General features: G+C 39.7%; 1 protein-coding gene across 4 annotated transcripts in view; it reads left to right on the plus strand.

Annotated features, from left to right (window-relative positions):
• The window catches only part of LOC132096234 (complement C1q tumor necrosis factor-related protein 6-like), a 59,100-nt gene extending 34,856 nt beyond the window's left edge, over nt 1–24,244 (plus strand). For 2 of the 4 annotated variants that reach the window (XM_059501479.1, XM_059501481.1), the window contains exons 2-3: nt 23,437–23,565; nt 23,680–24,244. In XM_059501479.1, coding sequence (XP_059357462.1) covers nt 23,437–23,565; nt 23,680–23,969 — 419 coding nt within the window. In that variant the 3' untranslated portion in view covers nt 23,970–24,244. Of the gene's footprint in view, nt 1–56; nt 623–23,436; nt 23,566–23,679 lie in introns of those variants that run through there. The other 2 variants (XM_059501480.1, XM_059501482.1) reach the window with 1 other exon arrangement.
• The last annotated feature ends 235 nt before the right edge of the window (nt 24,245–24,479 follow it).

Genomic DNA, 24,479 nt, shown 5'->3' on the forward strand with positions numbered 1-24,479 from the left:
CAGCATGTTTGCAAACAAGTGATATATGACAGTAAATTTTTTCCTATACTATACAGGCATTTTCACAGCACCTGTTAAAGGAGTCTATTTCTTCAGTCTTTCTGGACATAACAAGACAACCAAACCCATGGGTCTAAGACTTTTTAAAAATGGAGATCAAATGACAATTTTATACAACTATGCTCTAACTGATGCAGGTATCCGGTATGAAACATTGTCTAATTCAATCACTTTGATGCTGGAGAAAGGCGATCAGGTCAGTGTACATCTCTTGGCAAATACATGGGTGTTTGATAATACTGATAATCTAACTCTGTTTACTGGTCATTTGGTCTTTCCTTTTTGACCATCTTATTACAGTTTTCCCTAATTGCTTTGGGTCAATTTGCAAATTCTCTTTTATTTTTTTCTTAAAACAGCAAGTTCAAGTTTCTCCCAAATGTAATTAATTGCATCCATGTCTGAAAAAAAGTAACAATCAACAATCAGCTTTTTTATGGAGCTTTTCTGCCTGGGGGTCATTTTGTGTCAAATGTCTGTTCAGTACAGTATATGCTGTATAACATATGTAAGAACTGTGTAAAAATGAACATGCAGATGTGAATTTCCTGTTTACATGTAACGTTGACAAAAAAATAAAGTATAGTAGTATAGTATGCATATAAATAAGCTTTTTTTTTTTTTTTTTTTTTAAATTTTTCTGTGTTCTACAGTAATCAATTTCCCCAGTAATTTCTTTTTCCAATGCTGAAATCCAAAATAGTTTTATTTAATGGCATTCACTAATTTACTGACACAATAACTAGGTTAGTTTGTCACTATGTTGTGATGTCGCATAAAACAGTTTTGACAATGCACTTTATTTAAAATTTATGGTGCAAATTATAGTGCAAAACAGTTTCGAAGAGGAAAAGATTTTTAGTTTTATTTTGGATTCTTAAGTGAAATAATTATTAAATAAATAAATAATTATTAAATAAAAATTATATTCAATTATTATTATTATTTAAAAAAAATTAATTGAAAAACTTTTATGATCCCGCCATGTTTTGAAAAACGCTTACCATTTTACATGCCTAATTAAATGCATGACCTCAACTGTACACTGAAATTGTATTGTTTGTTTGTGTAGTGCCAATTGGTAGCAATGTCATGCAATAATGTCACTCCGTTTAAACTCAGCCAAATGTTCCCAGCTCATTTTATTTATTTATTTTTTATTTTAGTATTTAGAAGGATGCAGAGCATCATTATTTTACTTTTTCAAAATAAATAGATGTTTATTAGTATAAATTATCTAAAGTCCAGCAATCTTTTGATCTGTGTGGAAAGGGACCTTGGCTCAAAATCAATGTCATCACTACTGCCACTTTTTTCCATTATCACTTGCATGAGTGAACCCTAAAGCAGTCTAGATGTTATGTATTTTTAATTTGATGAAAGTGTATAGAGCATTTGCAGTGATCTTGTTCTCTACCTTCTTACTAAACTCTGTCCAGATGTTCTCATTAGGAGTAGCTATGTTGCCATTTTTGACTATGGCCTATTTTGATGAACACGGGACTGTGAAAATGGAATCCCTGTCGACCCCATCTGCCATAAGCAAAACATAATTACGCACTTAAATAATCCTGACTGCAAAGGTGTCATGTATATTGAAAATCTGTATTACTCTATTGGTCTGAATATAAGGATAATATAGTAATTAATACATAACGACATTTGAGTGATACAAGTATTAGCAATGAGTTTTCTGTACGCTAAACATTGAAAATCATATATATCTTTGAATAATCATAATATTCATATAATCAATGCATCAAAATACTGGATTTGTTGTTGTGTTTATAAGCTGGAGGGATGAAACAAGACAGTTAATTCAACTAGAAAATAGGAAAACAAAGGAGATTTAAGCCGGCTTTGCTTGTGGCTGAAAAATTTTGTGCATAAAATAAAGTAACAACATATTCAAAAGATAACGATTTTGGGTTTCTGAAAGAAAAAAAAACTATGTAAGGATTAAACTGTGGGTCATATTAGTAGGGTTAAAAATATAAAAATTTAAATCAACTTAAAATGTATTGGTTTTACTACAAGCACAATAAAAAGGCAGCTGTTTCTTCATCAAGACCACAAAATGAGGAAATTTCATAAACATCAAAATATTTACAAAGAGATCAATTTAACCTGTCACTTGTTAAGCTAGTAACGACCAGAGGTGGGTAGTAACGAGTTACATTTACTTCGTTACATTTACTTGAGTAATTTTTTGGGGTAACTAATACTTTTCGGAGTATATTTAAAGATGGGTACTTTATACTCTTACTTGAGTAAATTTTTGGGGAAAAATCTGTACTTTTACTTCGTTACTGTGGGGGACACTCCTCTCGTTACTTTATCTTAATGCAATAAATGTTATAAATGCTTCAGTTTATTCCAAACGCGCCGTCTACTTTTCTCTGGACAATGAGCGATGCCCATTCGCGAATGATTCATTCTTTTGAGTCAACTCTGTTCAAAGGCTTGATCAAACCAATTGGCAAACGAGTGAATTGGTTCATGAATCAGTTTGAATGAGTCGTTCAGTTCCCTGCCGCACGCGCTGAGCGAATGAAGTGGTTCACTCAGAGTTGTAACGTTTAACATCAGCAGTGTTGAAAACGTGGCTATGGAACTGCACTGAATTGAAAGCAAATCTCCAAAGGCTATTATTTGCTTGCGATGGAGATCCTTATTAGATGAACACCGCGTGTGCTGTCTACTGTTCAACAGGTAATACCACTGTGACATTAGTTTGTTGTACGTGTATGGCTTATAACAGAGGGGAGTCAAGTTGAATGCAGCTTCCAAAAGACAAAAAATAGCCGATTAAGATTTTATTAATTTTAATACAATCACACCGGTGCGAGTACGTTCAGCAAGTCATATCATCAGCTGCTAAATTCAGATCTGTGTTCGCTTGCTGGCGCTGAGCCAGAGATAGATGCGTTTTTACAGCACTGCGCATTATAACGAATCACACATGATTCTTTTGAGCTTATTAAAGCATTGGCCAATCAGAGGCGTTCCGATGAGTCATCGCTAAAATGCCGGTGCTTCCTTCACTCGCTCACTGACTGAATATCTCTTTCTAGCGAATTCTCTCGTCAGAAACAACAAAGTGCAGATGTGTGTACGAATCTTTAATTAAGATATTGATTTCACAGTGTTAACAGTTTCAGTGATTTTAATGGGAGTTTCTGAGAGTGATTGAAATCTAGACTGTCAGTGAAAATGATCTTTAATAATGTAAATGTTATTTGCTCTCTTTCTGAACAATGAAAGATTAGTAGCAATATTTATATCACATTAACTTTCAATGTTAAATTCACATTTAATATAAAGTCAGTCGTATTAAAAATATGTTATGGCATGACACCTATATCTGTTACTTAAGTAAACAGACAGGGTTTTATAATAAATTACATAAATTGGAGTAAAGGATGACACACACACATATATTACATACATTTTATCTATATTTCTAAATAAAAATAGGCTCAGTATATATGACCCAAAGTAATTAGTAACTACTTGAGTAGATTTTTTATCCGATACTCTTTTACTCTTACTCAGGTAACTAAAGTGAAGTGAAGTGACATTCAGCCAAGTATGGTGACCCATACTCAGAATTTGTGCTCTGCATTAACCCATCCGAAATGCACACACACAGAGCAGTGAACACACACACACACTGTGAGCACACATCCGGAGCAGTGGGCAGCCATTTATGCTGCGGCGCCCAGGGAGCAGTTGGGGGTTCGATGCCTTGCTCAAGGGCACCTAAGTCGTGGTATTGAAGGTGGAGAGAGAACTGTACATGCACTCCCCCCACCCACAATTCCTGCCGGCCCGGGACTCGAACTCACAACCTTTCGATTGGGAGTCCGACTCTCTAACCATTAGGCCACGACTTCCCCACACTATTCAAGACTAGTACTTTTACTTTTACTTGAGTAAATATTTCTAGAAGTACTTTTACTTGAGTACAGTTTTTGGGTACTCTACCCACCTCTGGTAACGACATAAATCACATAACAACCTCAAAATGATGGATGATGAATGGATCGCATATTTAACGAGATTTGGCTGTAGAGTACCTACTCTTTTAGCACTTAAGTAAGTTATTAATTAAAAATTGAATGGAATCATGGAAAAGAAGAAACTGTCGGGTCAAAATGAAAGAATGACACACAATTTGTGTGTTGACCTTCAGGAGCCCAATAAGGCTATAGTACCAGATAGCCATCTCTTACCATTGATTGAAGATATACTGTATTCAATACATGGATCAGCAATGTTCTTTTCGCTTGATCTAAAGAATGCATATTACCAGTAAAGCTACATGAGAAGAGCAGATGACTCACTCACAAGGGCCTAAACCTGTTCTGTAGAGTTCCCTATGGCCTGTATTCATCACCTTCACCTTTATCATCTTCTTTTCAGCTTATGATGACAATGATCTTAAAAAACTTTGAAGTTGCACAGTGCTATTTGGACAATATAATTGTCCATGGTGTATCTGAAACCATTCACAATGCAAACATCAATGCTGTTCTGCATAAGATCAGTGAAGCTGGCCTGAAACTAAATCCGGACAAATGCAAGTTTAATTTAACTACACTAAGCTTTCTTGGATTGAGACTCTCTGCTGCTGGCCTGCACCCTGATGACAAACACATCTCTGCAATTACAAATGCACTGTGCCATACAGTTGCAGCTACACTACAGCCGTTTTTGGACATCACCGTCTGTAACAGCAAGCTTCTATCTGCCTGTGCTACTCCGGTCGAACCTATGAGAGATTTACTTTGCAAAAACTGTGAATTGACTGTGTTGACTGTTGCAGCACAAGAAAGCTTTGATCAGGTCAAAAAGGCTATAGTGAACAGTTCAACCCCAATCATGGCACAATACTTTCCTATGATGCTTCAGATCATGGTGTCTGTGCTGGCTTGATGACCAGGGAATAGAGAGAACCATTGCTTTTTCTTTGTGCTCCTTATCTGATGAAGAATGAAAAAACAACATTACTTTCCGATTTGCATGAGTTTGCCATAGTCGAGTGATGTTTGGTCAGAGGTTCACATCATATTTTGGTACCTGAGTAGCTACAGAAAAAACCATGTGCATGAATCGCACCAAGGCATGGTTCATACCAAGCAGTGACTTAGGCAGCTGTACTGGTGGCCAAAAATAGATAACCAGGCTGAATCTCTGATATGGGACTGTTCCATATACAAACAGAATGACAGATCGACTGTTACATATCATGCATCGCGAGTTGCCATGAGCTTCATGGGAGGAAGATTATATCGATAATGTAGGACCATTAGAGACTTCACCAGCAAATTGCAGATATGCCATAATGCTTGTTGATTATTTAAGTAAATGGCCAGTTTGCTTTCTCAGCCAGAGTTTGACACAGCTGCTGTCGAACAGTTCCTGACGTCGTCCACAAACTCATTTCAGCCAACGGACTCCAGTAGTACCCCTCATGCTACCATGGGCGTTACACCCTCAGAGTTGCTCCATGGTCGATACATGTGAACAAAACTACTAATCATGGACTATCCTATAAAAGACACAGACAAAAACATGCTATGACAATGTATGAAAAGGAAACAATACAACGTCAAACAGTACAGTGAAGCCAGGAGAAATGAAAAGTCCTCTAGACTCCAACCTGTTTCGGATTAAGAAACCTTGGAAAGTAAAGAAAAGTGACCAAAAGTGCAGAAGAGAGGTGAGGATTCCTACGTCCTGGATGATGGTAAAATATGGAATGCTTCATCTCTTTTTGGAGTGCCAGAAATGACTGGTGCTGACACTTTTGAGAAGTAACAGTCTGCTTCACAAATTGTTAACTCTCCAATTATGCCATTCAGGTGTACGGAGCCCCACACATGAGATGCAGGAAACTAAATTGTAGTCTAAATCATGTGCACGATTTACTAATTTGTTCCTTCACTGTACTAAAACGTGCACACGATTACTATTGTGTTCCCTTGATTGTCTACTTAGTTCACTCGATTTATAAATTGTGCGCATAATTTACTAATTCGTTCCCTCGATTTGCTTAATCTTGCGCACGATTTAGCAAATCGAGGGAACGCAATAGGATCAGATGTCGATTGCTGCATCGGGGGATGGGTTATTGGCCTCTGAGGATGAGGATTGCCCCCTCGGGTGTTGTCACTGCTGCAGAATCTGACTTGGAGTTGTCGGCCATGCTTGCCCAGGCAGCCATGAGTATCAGGCTGGAGGTGACTACACCACCCAACCCCGAGCCCTTGTGGCTGGACGATTGGTTCCTTGGCATACGGAACCAATAAAATACAAATGCATACTGTAAATAAATAAACCACAACCACTGTTTCTGTGCCTGGCTTTCCTGATATTATGTGCTCTGTAACACAGACCAGATGGCAAAAGTTTAAAAAGGAGATGGTTTGGATGTGAGGGTACCAGAGTGATTTTCTGAGCCCATTTCCTCACTCTGGATGTATACAATTCTTGGAGGGTAGGCAGGGAAGCAACAATAATCCTTTAAGCAGTCCGAACCATTCTCTGAAGTCTTCTGATGTCTGATTTTGTAGCTCAGACAGTTGTTGAAGTGCACAGGACAGACTTAATGATGGCAGAGTAGAACTGTTTCAGCAGCAGAGGTGTTTTTAGAGGTGCAGTTGTTGGTGTAGAGGGAGAAAAACAGTGGGGAGAGGATGCAAACCTGAGGGGTGCCAGTGCTGGTGGCGTGGCTGTTGGATGTGAATTTACCAATTCTCACAAGCTGTTGCCTTTCTGTCAGAAAGCCACTGACCGATAGATCTAGGAACAGAGAGCTGGGTTAGTTTGGTCTGGAGGAGTGTTGGAATGATGGTGTTGAATGCGGAGCTAAAGTCCACAAACAGGGTCCTTACATAAGTACTTGTTTTGTCCAAATGTTGCATGATGAAGTGTTTTTCCATGTTGACTGCATCATCCACAGACCTGTTTGCTCGGTAAGCAAACTGCAGGAGGTCAAGTAAGGTTCCAGTAATGTCCTACAGATAAGCTGACACCAACCTCTCAAATGTCTTAGACATTAGAGCCAGACATTAGAGCCACAGGTCAGTAGTCATTAAGTCCTTTTTCTTTGGGACGGGGATGATGGTGGAGCATTTGAACCAGGCAGCAACTTTGCACAGCTCCAGTGATCTGTTAAAGATCTGTGAGAAGCAAGTTGTTGATTGACCTCAGTGTTGGGGGATGGTGTCTTTATAGTTGGTGATGTCTTTCAGTCCTTTCCACAATCATGCAAGTTCACTGGCAGAAAACTGGTGTTCTAGCTTTTTAGCATAGTTCCTATTGGCCACTCTAATCTTTTATCTATTAGTCCGAATTGAATGTTTTTCCACAATTAATTTCTTTTCTTAATCGAGGAATTGCAATTTTGATTAAAAAAATTCATTAATATTACCAAATGTTAGAATTAAACACTTATGTATGTGTTCTTTTAAGGAATCTATAATAATGTTTCATATCACACTTTATAAAAACTTTAATGTAATTTGTTGTGTGTTACAGGAATCTTTACAGCATATAAATAAATAAATAAATAAATAATGCTTAATAATAATTTCTCAATATGCTGTTGTGGCTGCTGTGACACATGACGACCCACCCCCACCCCCCACTAGTGCCCCCTCAAAAATAATGAGTGCATGAAGCCTCAGCATCACAGATTCTTAATCTCTCTTTCGGAGACTTTTAGTGAACTTCCCCTACATATAAGTATTTTATATTTAGTGCTTGCTGGCCCATTAATTAAGTGTATTTTGTATTTCAACCTTTGACTGTCTGTTGGGTTTCTGTGGCTGGGACCTGAGTCAATTATTTAACGTTGGTCACTGGGTGACATGTACAATAGAACACAGAAGAAAAAGGTTCAACACTCTTCAGCAATAAAAAAAACAAAACAAAAAAAAAACAATGAAGCATAATTGTTAGTTTATCTAAAGTCATTTTTGCCTATTAGTATGGTTGAACTGGATCATCTTTTTTATAAGCTGTGTCTACTGTATGTCCAATGAATACTTTTTGTGACACATTTACTGTTCTCTTAAAGCCACTGTTTTACAATTCAGTTAGATGGCTTAACAAAGGGACAACACATTACTCACAAAATAAATCAATTAATTTTCATTTTCAACACAATAGTGCTATACAGCGTAAAATGACTTCATGACCAGGAATGCATGAGTCTTTAAGAGACATTAAGGCTGACTTTACATGAGATGTGATCAGCGTTGACAGTATGGATCACCAGAGGATGATGCACATGTCTCATGTACAGATTTAATGGCCATTTGATTGACATGCTCTATGGCTTCTGAGCTGTGCACTATCCCAATATGAGAGACGGGACAAACAGAAAATATTTCAGAGAGACAACAGGGAGAATGAAAATCTGACCTTATGGCCACATCAAGAGTCAATAAATGAATGGCTGGATATTTATTGGATTGATCACAAGTGAACCTTCTAAAACTCTAAAACAACTTTATGAAATATAACAGTGATTTGAATTTGCTTGCAAAAAGTCAAATGTACGGAATGATTGATAGAGGCAGAGATCTGTTCAAGAGTCTGAGCAAGGCTTTTGAGCACAATCAAGAGTGACTTTTAAAGATAACAGCTCAGGTTTTTGAGAAAAGCTTAAAATTTTTTTGAAAAAAATCTAATAAACAAAAAAAATACTACTAAATGTTCAAGGATGCACAACCTTATTTAGCACTGAAAGGAGCTAAAACATGTTTTTTAAAAATACTTTATTAATAAATTAATTCTTTTTAGTAAGACTGATGTAACGATTGCTGAAAATGTAGCTTTGCTTTGTAAGTCAGAGGAATAAAATACATTTTATAATATATTAAAACAGAAAACATTTTAAAATGTAATAATATGTCTCAATATTGTTTTTTTTTACTGTATTTTAGATCAAATAAATGCAGCCTTGGTAAAGACTTCTTTCAAAAACAAGGCAAGATTATCAGTGAATAATGGTACATCTACAGATCTAGATTTAAATGAATGAATGAAGGACTTCATTGTCCTTGTACAAGTACAACGAAATTGAATGTAATCCTTTGGATTGGAAAGGAACCTATAATGAAAAATTCACTTTTACATGGTGCTTGGACATAAATGTGTGTTGGTAGACATGTTCCAAAAATGACATTTTCAACATGTTATAATAAAGTATCTGTGGGGTATTCTTCACAGACAAGTTCTTGGGACACCCAGACCAATATTACATTTTGTAAAATGGGGCAAAATTGAGATTTTTACATCACCTGAAAGCTGAATAAATAAGCTTTCAATTAATATATGGTTTGTTAGGACAGGCCAATATTTGGCTGAGAGACAACTATTTGAAAATCTGGATTCTGAGGGTGCAAATAATAATAATACAAATAAAAAATACTGAGAAAACGTCTAAGGTTACGTATGTAACCCTGGTTCCTCGAAGGAACGAGACGCTGCGTCGAGGACGATTGGGGGACGCCCCCAGCGTGATGTCTCTGAATCATGTGTGTAACCAGTCCAATGGATAGGCGAGACGTCATAGGCGGGTGACGTCAGAGACCAGGAAGCATAAAAGCACGAGAGGCACAGCCGGCATCAACCTCAGAGGAGGAAGCAAGCGCCGGCCAGAGGTGCCGGAAGTGTGGCACTGCTACGCAGCGTCCCGTTCCTTCGAGGAACCAGGGTTATATACGTAACCTTAAACGTTCCTCTTCAGGAACTCGAGCTGTGTCGAGGACGATTGGGGAACGAGAATACCCACGCCGCCAGACTTACAAATCTCTGCCATTGTGGGAAACTGCACAGCTAGGACGAGAGAACAGAGGGGCCTGGAGCAGTTCGTAAATCTAGACCGTAAAATCTTACAAAGGTCAAAGGCGTGGACCACCCCGCAGCCTCGCAGATGTAACGCATAGAGACACCTGCTAGGAAGGCCTTGGAGGCCCCGACACTTCTAATGGAGTGAGCCTTGACCCCCAGGGGAGAGGGGAGGTCAGAGGACTCATATGCAAGAGAAATAGCATCTACTATCCACCGGCGGAGGGTCTGTTTAGAAGCAGGGAGACCTCTCTTAGGGGGACCATAACAGACAAACAACTGGTCCGCCCTTCTCCAAAGGGCAGTTTTGTGGACGTATGTGGACTTGTTCTTGAGCCGCCACTGTAGGGGTCTCATGTACAGCAGGCCAATAGGTATCACATTGGACGCAGCTGCCATCAGACCCAGCTGTTTTTGAAACTGCTTGACAGTGAGTGACTGGCCTTCTCTCACTATCGCGACTGCGGCGAGGATCGACTCGATCCGACCAGGTGATATGCGTGCCTTCATCGTGGTCGAATCGACCACGCCCAGATAAGTGGTTCTCTGTACTGGAGAAAGCACACTTTTCTTGCTGTTCAGTCTTAACCCCAGCTCTCTCATGTGGGCGAGAACGACATCTCGATGCCGGACCGCTATCTGCTCTGATTGAGCTAAAATCAACTAATCGTTGATATAGTTCAGTATGCGGATGCCCTGGAGTCGTAGCGGAGCCAGGGCTGCATCCACACACTTCGTGAAAGTGCGAGGTAAGAGTGCAAGGCCAGAAGGAAGTACTCGATATTGGTACGCTTCGCCCCGAAAGCAAACCTCAGAAACTTCCTGTGTAGGGGAAGGATGGAGATATGGAAATATGCATCTTTTAGATCTATCGTGATAAACCAGTCCTCGGACCTGATCTGAGACACGACCTGTTTGACCTGTTTCAGCATCCTGAACTTCAGTTGCTTGACTGAGCGGTTTACTAGACGCAGATCTAAAATGGGATGCAACCCCCCATCCTTCTTTGGAACAATGAAGTACCGGCTGTAGGACCCGGACTCTCTGTCGTGAGATGGACCACCTCGATGGCCTCCTTCCTCAGGAGAGCGTGCACTTCTTGTTCCATAACCAGAGCCGGCTCGGGACCCACCAGCGTGGGTGAAACCCCGTTGAATCGAGGCGGAGGAGAACCAAACTGAAACTTTCTACAGTGTGCAGGACCTATTGAAACACATTTGGCAGTAGTTTCCACGCTGCTAAATGATCTACTAAGGGAGTCAGTCTCTCGAGACTGACCTCTGGTGTAATCAGAACAGCTAGCTCGGTGCCCTGTAACGGCAGACCGGCAGGGGACAATCAACCTAACTGTTCTAGAGACCTCCGTGGTGCTCGCGGGAGACTGCGGCGCCCTGTATCTTCGGCAGGGTTGGCAGAACGATCTCCTGAGGGCACTGAGGCGAGACGGACACCGTGACAAACAAACAACAAATAAAACAAAACTAGAGGTATTTCGTATTGCTTGGCGGGAAAGTAACCTATCCTACAGAAAAGCATTAAAAACTGCTAGATCCGATTACTTTTCTTCTCTTTTAGAAGAAAACAAACAAATCCCCAGGGATTTATTCAACACAGTGGCTAAATTAATGAAAAATAAAGCCTCAACAAGTGTTGACATTTCCCAACATCACAGCAGTAATGACTTTATGAACTACTTTACTTCTAAAATCGATACTATTAGAGAAAAAATTATAACCATTCAGCCGTCAGCTACAGTATCGCATCAGACAGTGCACTATAGACCCCCTGAGGAACAGTTCCACTCATTCTCTACTATAGGTGAGGAAGAATTGTATAAACTTAACAACATGTATGTTAGACCCTATACCATCTAAGCTCCTAAAAGAGGTGCTTCCAGATGTCATAGATCCTCTTCTGACTATTATTAATTCCTCATTGTCATTAGGATATGTCCCCAAAACCTTAAAACTGGCTGTTATTAAGCCTCTCATCAAAAAACCACAACTTGACCCCAAAGAACAAATTAATTATAGACCAATCTCGAATCTCCCTTTTCTGTCCAAGATACTAGAAAAGGTGGCATCCTCACAATTATATTCCTTTTTAGAGAAAAATGGTATATGTGAGGATTTCCAGTCAGGATTTAGACCGTATCATAGTACTGAGACTGCTCTCCTTAGAGTTACAAATGACCTGCTCTTATCATCTGATCGTGGTTGTATCTCTCTATTAGTTTTATTGGATCTTAGTGCTGCCTTTGACACAATTGACCACACCATTCTTTTGCATAGACTTGAACACTTTTTTGGCATCAATGGAAGTGCATTAGCATGGTTTAAATCGTACTTATATGACCGCCATCAGTTCGTAGCAGTGAATGAAAATGTATCATATCGATCACAAGTGCAGTATGGAGTACCTCAAGGCTCAGTACTAGGGCCGCTACTCTTCACTCTTTATATGTTACCCTTGGGAGATATCATCAGGAAACATGGTGTTAGCTTTCATTGTTATGCTGATGATACTCAGCTCTATATTTCTTCGCGGCCCGGTGAAACATACCAATTTGAAAAACTTATGGAATACATAGTCGGTATAAAAAACTGGATGACGAGTAATTTCTTACTGCTAAATTCAGAAAAAACAGAGGTGTTAATTATAGGACCTAAAAACTCTGCATGTAATAACCTAGAACACTGTCTAAGACTTGATGGCTGCACTATCAATTCTTCGTCATCAGTTAGGAACCTAGGTGTGCTATTTGATCGCAATCTTTCCTTAGAAAGCCACGTTTCTAGCATTTGTAAAACTGCATTTTTCCATCTCAAAAATATATCTAAATTACGGCCTATGCTCTCAATGTCAAATGCAGGAATGTTAATCATGCATTTATGACCTCAAGGTTAGATTATTGTAATGCTTTATTGGGTGGTTGTTCTGCACGCTTAGTAAACAAACTACAGCTAGTCCAAAATGCAGCAGCAAGAGTTCTTACTAGAACCAGGAAGTATGACCATATTAGCCAGGTCCTGTCAACACTGCACTGGCTCCCTATCAAACATCGTATAGATTTTAAAATATTGCTTATTACTTATAAAGCCCTGAATGGTTTAGCACCTCAGTATTTGAATGAGCTCCTTTTACATTATAATCCTCTACGTCCGCTGCGTTTTTAAAACTCAGGCAATTTGATAATACCTAGAATATCAAAATCAACTGCGGGCGGCAGATCCTGTACTTTTCCTATTTGGCGCCTAAACTCCGGAATAACCTACCTAACATTGTTTGGGAGGCAGACATACTCTTGCAGTTTAAATCTAGATTAAAGACCAATCTCTTTAACCTGGCTTACCCATAACATACTAATATGCTTTTAATTTCCAAATCCGTTAAAAGATTTTTAGGCTGCATTAATTAGGTAAACCGAAACCGGGAACACTTCCCATACCACCCGATGTACTTGCTACATCATTAGAAGAATGGCATAATATTAGTCTGTTTCTCTTTTATTCAGAGGTCACCATAGCCACCAGATCAAGTCTGTATCCAGATCAGAGGATCACTGCAGTCACCCGGATCCAGTACGTATCCAGACAAAATGGTGGATCAGCACCTAGAAAGGACCTCTACATCCCTGAAAGACAGCGGAGACCAGGACATCTAGAGCCCCAGATACAGATCCCCTGTAAAGACCTTGTCTCAGATTACCATCAGGACAAGACCACAGGAAACAGATGATTCTGCTGCACAATCTGACTTTGCTGCATCCTGGAATTAAACTGCTGGTTTCGTCTGGTCAGAGGAGAACTGGCCTCCCAACTGAGCCTGGTTTCTCCCAAGGTTTTTTTCTCCATTCTGTCACCGATGGAGTTTTGGTTCCTTGCCGCTGTCGCCTTTGGCTTGCTTAGTTGGGGTCACTTCATCTACAGCGATATCGTTGACTTGATTGCAAATAAATTTGCTAATGAATGTTGTTCAGTTGCTTGGACGCAATGTATTTTGCTTAAAGCACTATATAAATAAAGGTGACGACTTGACTATTCGTGTAATGCGGTGTAACCCGCTGCACCCAAGAGGGGACTGCCCTCATAAGCCCCGGGCCAGTGGCATCAGGGCTTATTGGCTGAAGATCTCTTAGCCTTAAGTAAGGTCCGCAGATCCGGCTTAGACTTAGAAGACCCCGACCTAGAGTTTTTGTGCCTCTCTATATGAGGAGCTGGTACTCGGTGGAGGCTGCCCCCGCCCTCCGGATTTAGAGAGCGACGTGGGAGGAACCGCTGGAACGCCGCCGCCTGCTTTTCTCTCATGTCGGACAGGGTGAGCCACAAATGTCTCTCTGCTGCTACCATTGCTGTCATAGACCGCCGAATAGCACGAGCGGTCTCTTTGGTAGCACGGAGAGACAAATCAGCAGTCCTCCTGAGCTCTGTGATATCCTCAGATCTCACGTGCTCTTGCTCATCTAAATTTTTCAGCAGATCGGCTTTGTAAACTTGTAACACCGCCATGGTGTGCAATCACGCACCAGCCTGACCCGCTGCCTATTACCCCTTGCCCACCAGCGCTGATGTTGTGCGCAGCAGCTTGGAGGGCAGCTCCGGAGCCTTTAATGACAATGCCGCGCCGGGAGACAGATAGCTCGTGAGCGTCTGTTCAACCAGGGGCATCGCCTTACAACCGCGCTCTTTCATCCCCGCTACGTTGCCGTAGTGATCAGAGATGGGGATGAAGACGCGGGCCGAGAAGGGTTTTTCCCACGATTTACACACCTCGGCGTGCAAATCGGGAAAAAAAGGCAGGCTTCGATGCGGAGGTGGCGGCTCAGTTTGCAGAAAACGCTCATCAAGTTTGCTTTTCTGCGGTTCAGCCTTTTCCTCGGCGGGCCATTCAATGTTCAACTTGGCCACAGCACGAGTAACCACCTCCAAAAGCTCCTCATACTGGGGCGATTGAGTGGGCGAATCCTCAGCGACGTTCACCACATCAACCTCCTCGGAGGAAGATAGATGAAACGCCGAGCCCGTTTTCCGGCGAGAAGTAGCGCCGGAGCGCGCTTCCAATCCCTGAGAGCGGGCGCTGAATCTGGCAGGTGAGGAAGAAGATAGGTACTCCCTCGTCTCCATTCCCTCTGCCGAATCCAACTGGGAACCCCACGAGCGAGATCGAGGGGAACGCTAGAGAAGGCTCTCTCGGTAAAGAGAGCCCTCCGGAAATGGAGAACATGCAGGGCAAGCCGCTCGCAATGATTCTCCCTCGAGAGCCGACTCTGCATGCTCCGCACCTAGGCAAACAATGCACAAACTGTGTGTGTCCCCACCTGAGATGTAGTGAGGACAGGGAGAAACACACAGTCTGAAACGCTGCTTGCCTTCGCCCATTTTGTGTTTGGTCTTGGAGGGTGCTTTTGGCATACTTTTGGGGGATGACAAACAACACTAAATAAGACTCACAAATGTAAAAGTTCTTTGAACAGTACACACACATATAGAGAGAGCGCTTGCTGAAGACAGAAGGCTGATGCCGGCTGTGCCTCTCGTACTTTTATGCTTCCTGGTCTCTGACATCACCCGCCTATGACGTCTCGCCCATCCATTGGACTGATTACACACATGATTCAGAGACGTCACGCTGGGGGGCGCTCCCCAATCGTCCTCGACGCAGCTCGAGTTCCTGAAGAGGAATCGCATTTTAAGTTGTCCATCTTCATGGAACATGATCTTTACTCAAAAGTCTAATGATTTTTGGCATAAAAGAAAAAAATTGATAATTTTGACCCATTGAATGTTTTTTTTGGGCTTTTGCTAATAATATATCCTAGTGACTTAAGACTGATTTTGTGGTCCAGGGTCACATATGTTCTACATTGAGAACCTATGTAAAAATTTAAACAATGGGAAGAAGCTTTCAGCTGTGCATACATTCACTCCCCCCACAATTCCTGCCGGCGCGAGTCTTGAACTCGCAACCTTTGGATTACGTGTCCAAATCTCCAACAATAAGGCCTTGACTTTCCTATAATCTGACATAATCTTACTATGATAATCTTACTAAACTCATGAATCTCAAATTCATATCTAACATGTCTTTTTGCTTGTGTGACGACACCTGCTGTTGATTCTGTGAATTGCGGTTGGCACCTGAGACCATTAATTACCTAAATTGCCAGTCTACTGGAAACACCTGTGTTCGTGCCTTGGATGCTGTTTAAAAGATCACCAATTGACTGGGGAGAGTCAGTCTTTGGTTTTGAACTCTTTGGTTTTGGACTCTTTGGTTGTGTTGTATTTTGTTACTCTTTTCATTTGCACTTCAACACTACATAACACTTCACACCTGCATCTTGCTTTACACACTGACCTTACTGATGAATACAGAAATACTGTTATTTTCTTTAATTTTTTTCATTCTATAATATAGTGTTGTCTCATTTTGTAAGTAAATAAATATTACTTTGAGCTTATAATTTGGGTTTTTCGTGTGTCCCTTGTTTTGTTGCTTCCCTTGAGCCAAGGGTCGTAACAAATTGGGGGCTCGTCCTTGCTTTGGTTATTTGATTGTATTGATTATTTTTGGACATACGAAATTGATTTGTACCAAAGTGAATTTTTTCACGGTGTGAAATCACCAGTTGGTAAGTACATGTGCAATATTGTTTTTTTTTTAACGTGAGTTTTCTCTGATAGGTATAGCGGCATGTTTCTTTTGAGACGTGTCGGATTTGTTATTTTTGTGTAGTGTTGTGGTGAAAGTGGGAAGTAGTAATTATCTCGGGAGCACATCCGTGGTGTTGAAGGCGTCGCTGGTTTGACCAGTTGCGTTTTTCACCCAGCGGGCTATAGTGCATAAATACCCCCCACCGGTAATCGCATGAAGACTAGGGTTGAGTTAGGTAGAGGTACTGAAAGGTAGAGGGAAAACTCTCGTTATTTGATTGCACTGTGCTAATTAAATTATTCTGGTGATTTTTAGCATGGCTGATATTGATGAGTTTGTTAGTTCACCTTCGCATGAATTTTTGGACAGGTGTACTAAAGAGCAATCATTAAGTATTGCCGAATGTTATGAAATTTTGAGTAAAGATAAAAAGCTCAAAGAAAACGTTAAAATAGCTTTGAAAACTGAGTTGATTGAAAAAGGTTTATTAGACACTGAGATGAAGGAATATGTACCAATTGCATCTGATTTAAAAAGTAATTTGTCTTTTGAACAACAGAAAGAGCTGCTACTCTTACAGATGGATCACGAGAAGTTAAAACTGCGTTCTGAACAGGGTAAAATGGAATTAGAAAAGGCAAAATTGGATTTGGAATTGCTCAAGCTCAACCTAATAATCGTGTTGCACTGCTGCAGTGTGTTTTAACTGGGAAAGCACAGGTAGCATTTACTTCAGTGTCAGTTGAGGAGTGTAAATATTATGATATAGTTAAATCTCTCATTTTAAAGGCATATGAATGTGTTCCCGAAGCATACAGACAGCACTTTCGATTGCAGAAAAAAGGAACAATTTAAAAATTCAGTTCCAAGTCGTATTGCTATGTATATCAGTGAGCATAATGTTAGGACGCCAGAGGAAGCGGCTATGTTGGCCGATGATTTTGTATTGACGCACAAAACCACTTTTGTTGATTGGCATGCTCGTGATGTTCTGTATGAAAAGTCTCCATCTACTTATAACCGTGTTTTCACAGGAAAATTTGATCCAAGTAAGATTTGCAATTACTGTCATGAGAAAGGACATTGGAAAGTAGATTGTCCAGTCCTTAAAAATAAATCCAAAAGTAATGCACAAAGTTCACAAGCTAAGCCTTCTGCTCTTGCAGCACCAGTCCTGTTGGTAGGGAGTGAAATCATTGAAAGTCAAAAACTTGATGTTGCTTTCTCTTCTTACTCACCTTTTATTACAGAAGGGCATGTATCTCTGGTTGGAGAGAAAGAGGAAATCCCCGTTAAAATCTTGCGGGATACTGGCGCAATGGATTCATTTATTTTGGAATCAGTTTTGCCTTTTTCTTCACAGTCTCATACTGGTGAGAGTGTTTTAATTCGTGGAATAGGACTGAATATTCTGTCTGTGCCTCTTCATAAAGTAAAGCTTCAGTCCGATTTGATTCAAGGTGAGGTTGTAGTGGGAGTACGACCAGCTTTGCCAGTTGAGGGGGTCCATATTATTTTGGGTAATGGACTGGTAGGTGAACGTGTGTGGGCTGATACTTCAGTGTTTCCCATAGTGACCACTGATAATAAAATTAAAACTGAGCAGAGTGTTTTGTGCCAGGATTCATCAGGTGTCGTGACTCGTGCTATGAAATGTGCCAATGAGGATGAAATGTGTGATCAAAATGAGATTCAATCTGATAAAGGTTGTAATAAGTTGTTTATGCCTGACTTGTCTGCTTTGTCTTTTCCTGTCTCTGTAGAGGATTTAGGAAAGGAACAGCGAACTGACTCCTCTTTGGCTGAACTTTTTCAGAGTGCTGTTCTTCCAGTAGAGGAGTGTCATGTTGCCCGTGGATATTTCATTCACAATGGAGTGTTGTTGAGAAAATGGAGTCCTCCCAAAGATTTCGTTGGGGATCCTGTTTTTCAAGTAGTTGTTCTTACTAAGTTTCGACAAGTGATGATTGAAATTGCGCATGATCAATTAGGTCACCAGGGGGTGCGTAAGACTTATGATCGCCTGTTGCGATATTTTTTTTGGCCGCGGTTAAAACGAAATGTCTCTGCTTATATTAAGAGATGTAAAACCTGCCAGTTAACCAGTAAGCCGAACCAGGTGTTGAAACCTGCTCCGTTGAAACCAATTCCGGCTACGGGTGAACCGTTTGAGCATCTTGTTGTTGATTGTTTAGGGCCACTTCCTCGTACGAAATCTGGTAGTAGTTATTTGTTTACTGTGATGTGTTTGAACACTCGTTTTCCTGCAGCATATCCATTACGTACAATTACGTCTCGTTCTATTGTGAAAGCTCTAACCCAGTTTATATCTATTTTCTGAATTCCGAAAATCATCCAGAGTGATCAAGGTTCAAATCTAAGTTCGCATCTCTTCCAGCAAGTTTTAAAACCGCTGCACATTAAGCATAATCAATCTACTGCGTTTCATGCACAAAGTCAGGGTGGATTGGAGAGATTCCATCAGTCGTTAAAATCACTTCTCCGTGCATACTGTGTGCAGCTGGATAGAGATTGGGAAGAGGGTTTACCATGGATGATGCTAGCTGCACGTGAAGTAGTGCAGGAAAGTATGGGTTTCAGCCCTAACGACTTGGTCTTTGGCCATAATGTTCGTGGACTGTTGTCTGTATTTCAGCAGGTTGGTAAAGCTGTAGAGCCTCCTAAAAACTTGGTGTCATATGTTTTGGGGTTTAAAAACAGACTCATGACATCCAGGCTAGAGAACTAGCGAAATTAAGTCTTGAAAAACATCAAAAAAACATGAAACGATTGTATGATCGTACGGTTGAACGTCGAGTGTTTGTACCAGGTGATCAAGTTCTTGTCTTACGACCGATGGTATCTTCTCCTTTTGAAGCCAAATTTGATTCAATTCAATTCAAGTTTATTTGTATAGCGCTTTTTACAATACAAATCGTTACAAAGCAACTTTACAGAAAATTATGTTTCTACAATATTTAGTAGTAGCTAGTAGTTTGTGCACGTTTGACAGGATTTTAGAAAAAAATAATAATAATAATAATACAAGACGTAGTCAGCTAGATGATGAACTATCAATATTATTAATTAATAGTAATTATATGATGCAGTCACACATGTAGCAATAATTGTTAGTTCTGTTTGTTGATTCAAGGTTAGGATCATCTGGGGTCCTCTGAGGGTCAGCATCATCTCTTCTCAGGTGTTCTGGATCCAGACTGGAGCTTGTGTAAATCCTAGTTACCACGGGATGTAAATCCCGTGGCAAAACATAGAAACAAAATAGAGACATCATTAGCATAGCTGCTGATCCAACAAAGTAAAATTAGTTTAACCCAAGCTAAAGAATAAAAATGCAGATGCAACTACACTCACAATTTAAGAGATACATTATTCGAATGCTTGGCGAAAGAGATGCGTTTTTAATCTAGATTTAAACAGAGAGAGTGTGTCTGAACCCCGAACATTATCAGGAAGGCTATTCCAGAGTTTGGGAGCCAAATGTGAAAAAGCTCTACCTCCTTTAGTGGACTTTGCTATCCTAGGAACTACCAAAAGTCCAGCATTTTGTGACCTTAGGGTGCGTGATGGATTGTAGCGTGGTAGAAGGCTAGTTAGGTACACAGGAGCTAAACCATTTAGGGCCTTATAGGTAAGTAATGATAATTTGTAACTGATACAGAACTTAATAGGTAGCCAGTGCAGAGACTGTAAAATTGGGGTAATATGATCATATTTTCTTGACCTGGACTCTAGCTGCTGCATTTTGGACTACCTGTAGCTTGTTTATTGACGAAGCAGGACAACCACCTAGAAGTGCATTACAATAGTCCAGTCTAGAGGTCATGAATGCATGAACTAGCTTTTCTGCATCAGAAACAGATAACATGTTTCGTAGCTTGGCAATGTTTCTAAGATGGAAGAATGCAGTTTTTGTAACATTGGAAATATGATTTTCAAAAGACAAATTGCTGTCTAATATAACACCCAGATTTCTGACTGTAGAGGAAGTAACAGTACATCCGTCTAGTTGCAGATTGTAATCTACAAGATTCTGTGTGGTGTTTTTTGGTCCAATAATTAATATCTCTGTCTTATCCGAATTTAATTGGAGAAAATTATTTGTCATCCAATCTTTTAAATTTTTAACACACTCTGTTAGCTTAGATAATTGGGAAGTTTCATCTGGTCTCGTTGAGATATATAGCTGAGTATCATCAGCATAACAGTGGAAGCTAATTCCGTATTTTCTAATAATATTACCAAGGGGCAACATGTATATTGAAAATAGAAGGGGACCTAGGACGGATCCTTGTGGCACTCCATATTTTACTGATGATAAATGAGATGACACCCCATTTAAGTAAACAAAATGGTAGCGATCGGACAGGTAGGATCTAAACCATCTTAGACCATCTAAATTTGATGGCCCATTTGTTGTAAAACGGAAAGTGACTGATGAAAATTATGAAGTCTCAATGCTGTCGCGGAAAAAGTCAGTTAAATGGTGCCATGTAAATCTATTAAAACCCTATTATGAAAAAGAAAATTCGACATCTTTGCATCCAGCACTTTCGGCCGTTTCCATCGGTGGGGGTAATGTGAGTTTGGTGGGTGAGGAGACCATTTCGCCCGATGATTGTGTTTTCCGGGGTCGTTTGAATAATTCTGAGTCATTGCACAACTTGGAGTTTACTCTCCATCATTTATCTCCTTCTCCGAATCGGAGGTTGGTTCGGTGGTCCTTATTCTTGCAGTCCTTCTGTCTAGATATTCGACATGTCAGAGGATCGGAAAATGTGGTAGCTGATGCGCTGTCACGCGCCCCAGATGCAGTTTAATCTACTGGATTTGACGCTATTCCTCTGTGTTTTTGGGAGCTGTCTGTGGTTCTGAACTTGAGTGTACCCTATGACTGAATTTTGTTTTGTTACAGGGATCTTTGTGGGAGTCCCTGTCTTATGGGGAGGGGTGTGACGACACCTGCTGTTGATTCTGTGAATTGCGGTTGGCACCTGAGACCATTAATTACCTAAATTGCCAGTCTACTGGAAACACCTGTGTTCGTGCCTTGGATGCTGTTTAAAAGATCACCAATTGACTGGGGAGAGTCAGTCTTTGGTTTTGAACTCTTTGGTTTTGGACTCTTTGGTTGTGTTGTATTTTGTTACTCTTTTCATTTGCACTTCAACACTACATTACACTTCACACCTGCATCTTGCTTTACACACTGACCTTACTGATGAATACAGAAATACTGTTATTTTCTTTAATTTTTTTCATTCTATAATATAGTGTTGTCTCATTTTGTAAGTAAATAAATATTACTTTGAGCTTATAATTTGGGTTTTTCGTGTGTCCCTTGTTTTGTTGCTTCCCTTGAGCCAAGGGTCGTAACACTTGCAAGACTAATATTTTATTCTGGTATGTTTTCATGTGCATGAAAATTACACTCAAGTGTAAACTGTTCCAGGATCAACATCCTTGTTGATCCTGGAACAACATTCCAAGCAACCAGTCAGAATTGGTGTATAAATATGCATGAAATTGGTTTAAACCTTATGACCAGAGTTATGTGCTTTCCTTACCTTGTTATTCAACTATCATTTCCTCCTGATTTTAGTGATAAATTATGGATAGGTTTAGGTTTAGGCCTACTAATGTAAAGATGGTCTTAGAGACCAGACCTAGAATGCAAATCTCAATCTTTTACAATATGGGGATTCCTTGCTCTATCTCTCCATCCATCTACTGTAAAAAGGTTGAAGACCCAACAAATTTTAAATATTAATTTAATTATAGCAAATGTAAAAGCCCTATCACACCAAAAAGTTTAATGAGTAAACCTCATGCTGGAGGAAAAGTAAATTCATGTCTGTACAATAGAACACAGAAGAAAAAGTTTAATGACAGTTGACAAGCCAATTTACAGTATATTGCCACCACCAACTGGACTACTGTGCAGCATCAATGAAAAAACACAATGCATTTCTGTTTTGAAAAAAATGTGAGACATGGGATGTGGAGCAGGGAAAAAAACACAAGGTCGCAAGATGCAAAGTTAAGCAAGAAAATCCTTACAAAAGTAGCGTAGTGCTATGTAAAAAAAGTGTTCTGTCAATGTGGGAAGCAGCCTTTTAAAGTTATACCGAACAGTAAGAATTCAAAACTTTTATGCACAGTTAAAAAATTGTAAAGCTGCCTTTGTGTGCGATCGGAAACTTCCTAATAGCCACTTCTGATTTGTAATATGAGTTTGCTGTGTTCAAGTTCTTTATTGTGGAAAAGAACAAAACTCATGGTCGACAGCCTGTGCACTCTTTCCTGTTTCTTGAAATAAAAATGTTTTATTTCACCCAAAAGGTATTAGAAGATATTTAGTCAATATCTGACAGGTTTTTAATAAAAATGAAGCGTCCCATTCATTGGTAAACATTCACAGTGCTATTTATTCTGGCTGACAATTCTTAAATTTCAGTCAAAAAAATGCTATTTTTGCAGTGTTCAATACATACAATATGCATTAAATGGTTAAGTATATATGTAAATATACATGACTGTAATGGCAGGAGAAAGCAATGTAGATGCTGTGAGAGAGAAAAAAAGTACACTAGTATGGTCTACTGCTAAATTTTTCTCCTCTGCCATATTTAAAATTTATGGCTCGCCCAACTAAGAAGCTTGGATAATTAAGATTATTTCTTTTATAGTTTCTCAGTTGTAAATAGGACTATGGAGGCCGTTCATGTCCAATTTGTGACTAGGAAACTTGTATTTATGATCATTCCGATAGTACGTGAAGACAGCATTAGTTACAGTATTATGTTGAATCAATGTCATTTCCGATTTATCACACAGAAGAATATAACATAGCATTTGCTGCTACACTCGGAAACAGAGGAGATGTTGGGCCCTTCAACACAGATGTCCTACTGGTTTACCAAAAAGTATTTTTGAATGCTGGGTCACGTTACAACACGGGCACTGGTATGTGGTATTTACATTGTATCATCTTGCATATTTAAATTACTCTGTGCAGTTATCACAGCATGTTTGCAAACATGTGATATATGACAGTTAATTTCTGGCTATACTATACAGGCATTTTCACCGCACCTGTTAAAGGAGTCTATTTCTTCAGTCTTTCTGGACATAACAAGACATCCAAACCCATGGGTCTAAGACTTTTTAAAAATGGAGAGCCGCTGATAATTTTATACAACCATCCTCTAACTGATGCAGGTATCCGGTATGAAACATTGTCTAATTCAATCACTTTGATGCTGGAGAAAGGCGATCAGGTCTTCGTGCATCTCTTGGCAAATACATGGGTGTTTGATAATACTGATAATGTATCTCTATTTACTGGCCATTTGGTTTTTCCTCTTTGACCATTTTAATTACAGTTTTCCCTAATTGCTTTGGGTCAGTATGCTATTTTTTTTTTCTTTTCTTAAAACAGCAAGTTCAAGTTTCTCCCAAATTTTAGTAATCGCATGTGTTTAAGTACATGTCTGAAAAAAGTAACAATCAACAATGAGCTTTTTTATGGAGCTTTTCTGTCTGGGTGTAATTTTGTGTCAAATGTCTGTTCAGTATGCTGTATAAATATTACATGTAAGAACTGTGTAAAAATGAACATGCAAATGTGAATTTTCTGTTTACATGTAATATTGACACAAAAATAAATAGTATAGTATGCATAAAAATAAGCATATTCTTTTTCTGTGTACTACAGTATTGAATTTCCCTAGTAAACTTCTCCAATGCTGCAATCTGAAAATCTTTATTTAATGGCATTCACCAATTTACTTACACAATAACTAGGTTAGTTTGTCACTATGTTGTGATGTCTCAAAAAACAGTTTTGACAATGCACTTAAAATGTATGGTGTAAATTA

This window comes from Carassius carassius, chromosome 20 (assembly GCF_963082965.1).
Source record: "Carassius carassius chromosome 20, fCarCar2.1, whole genome shotgun sequence".
Classification (NCBI taxonomy): Eukaryota; Metazoa; Chordata; class Actinopteri; order Cypriniformes; family Cyprinidae; genus Carassius; species Carassius carassius.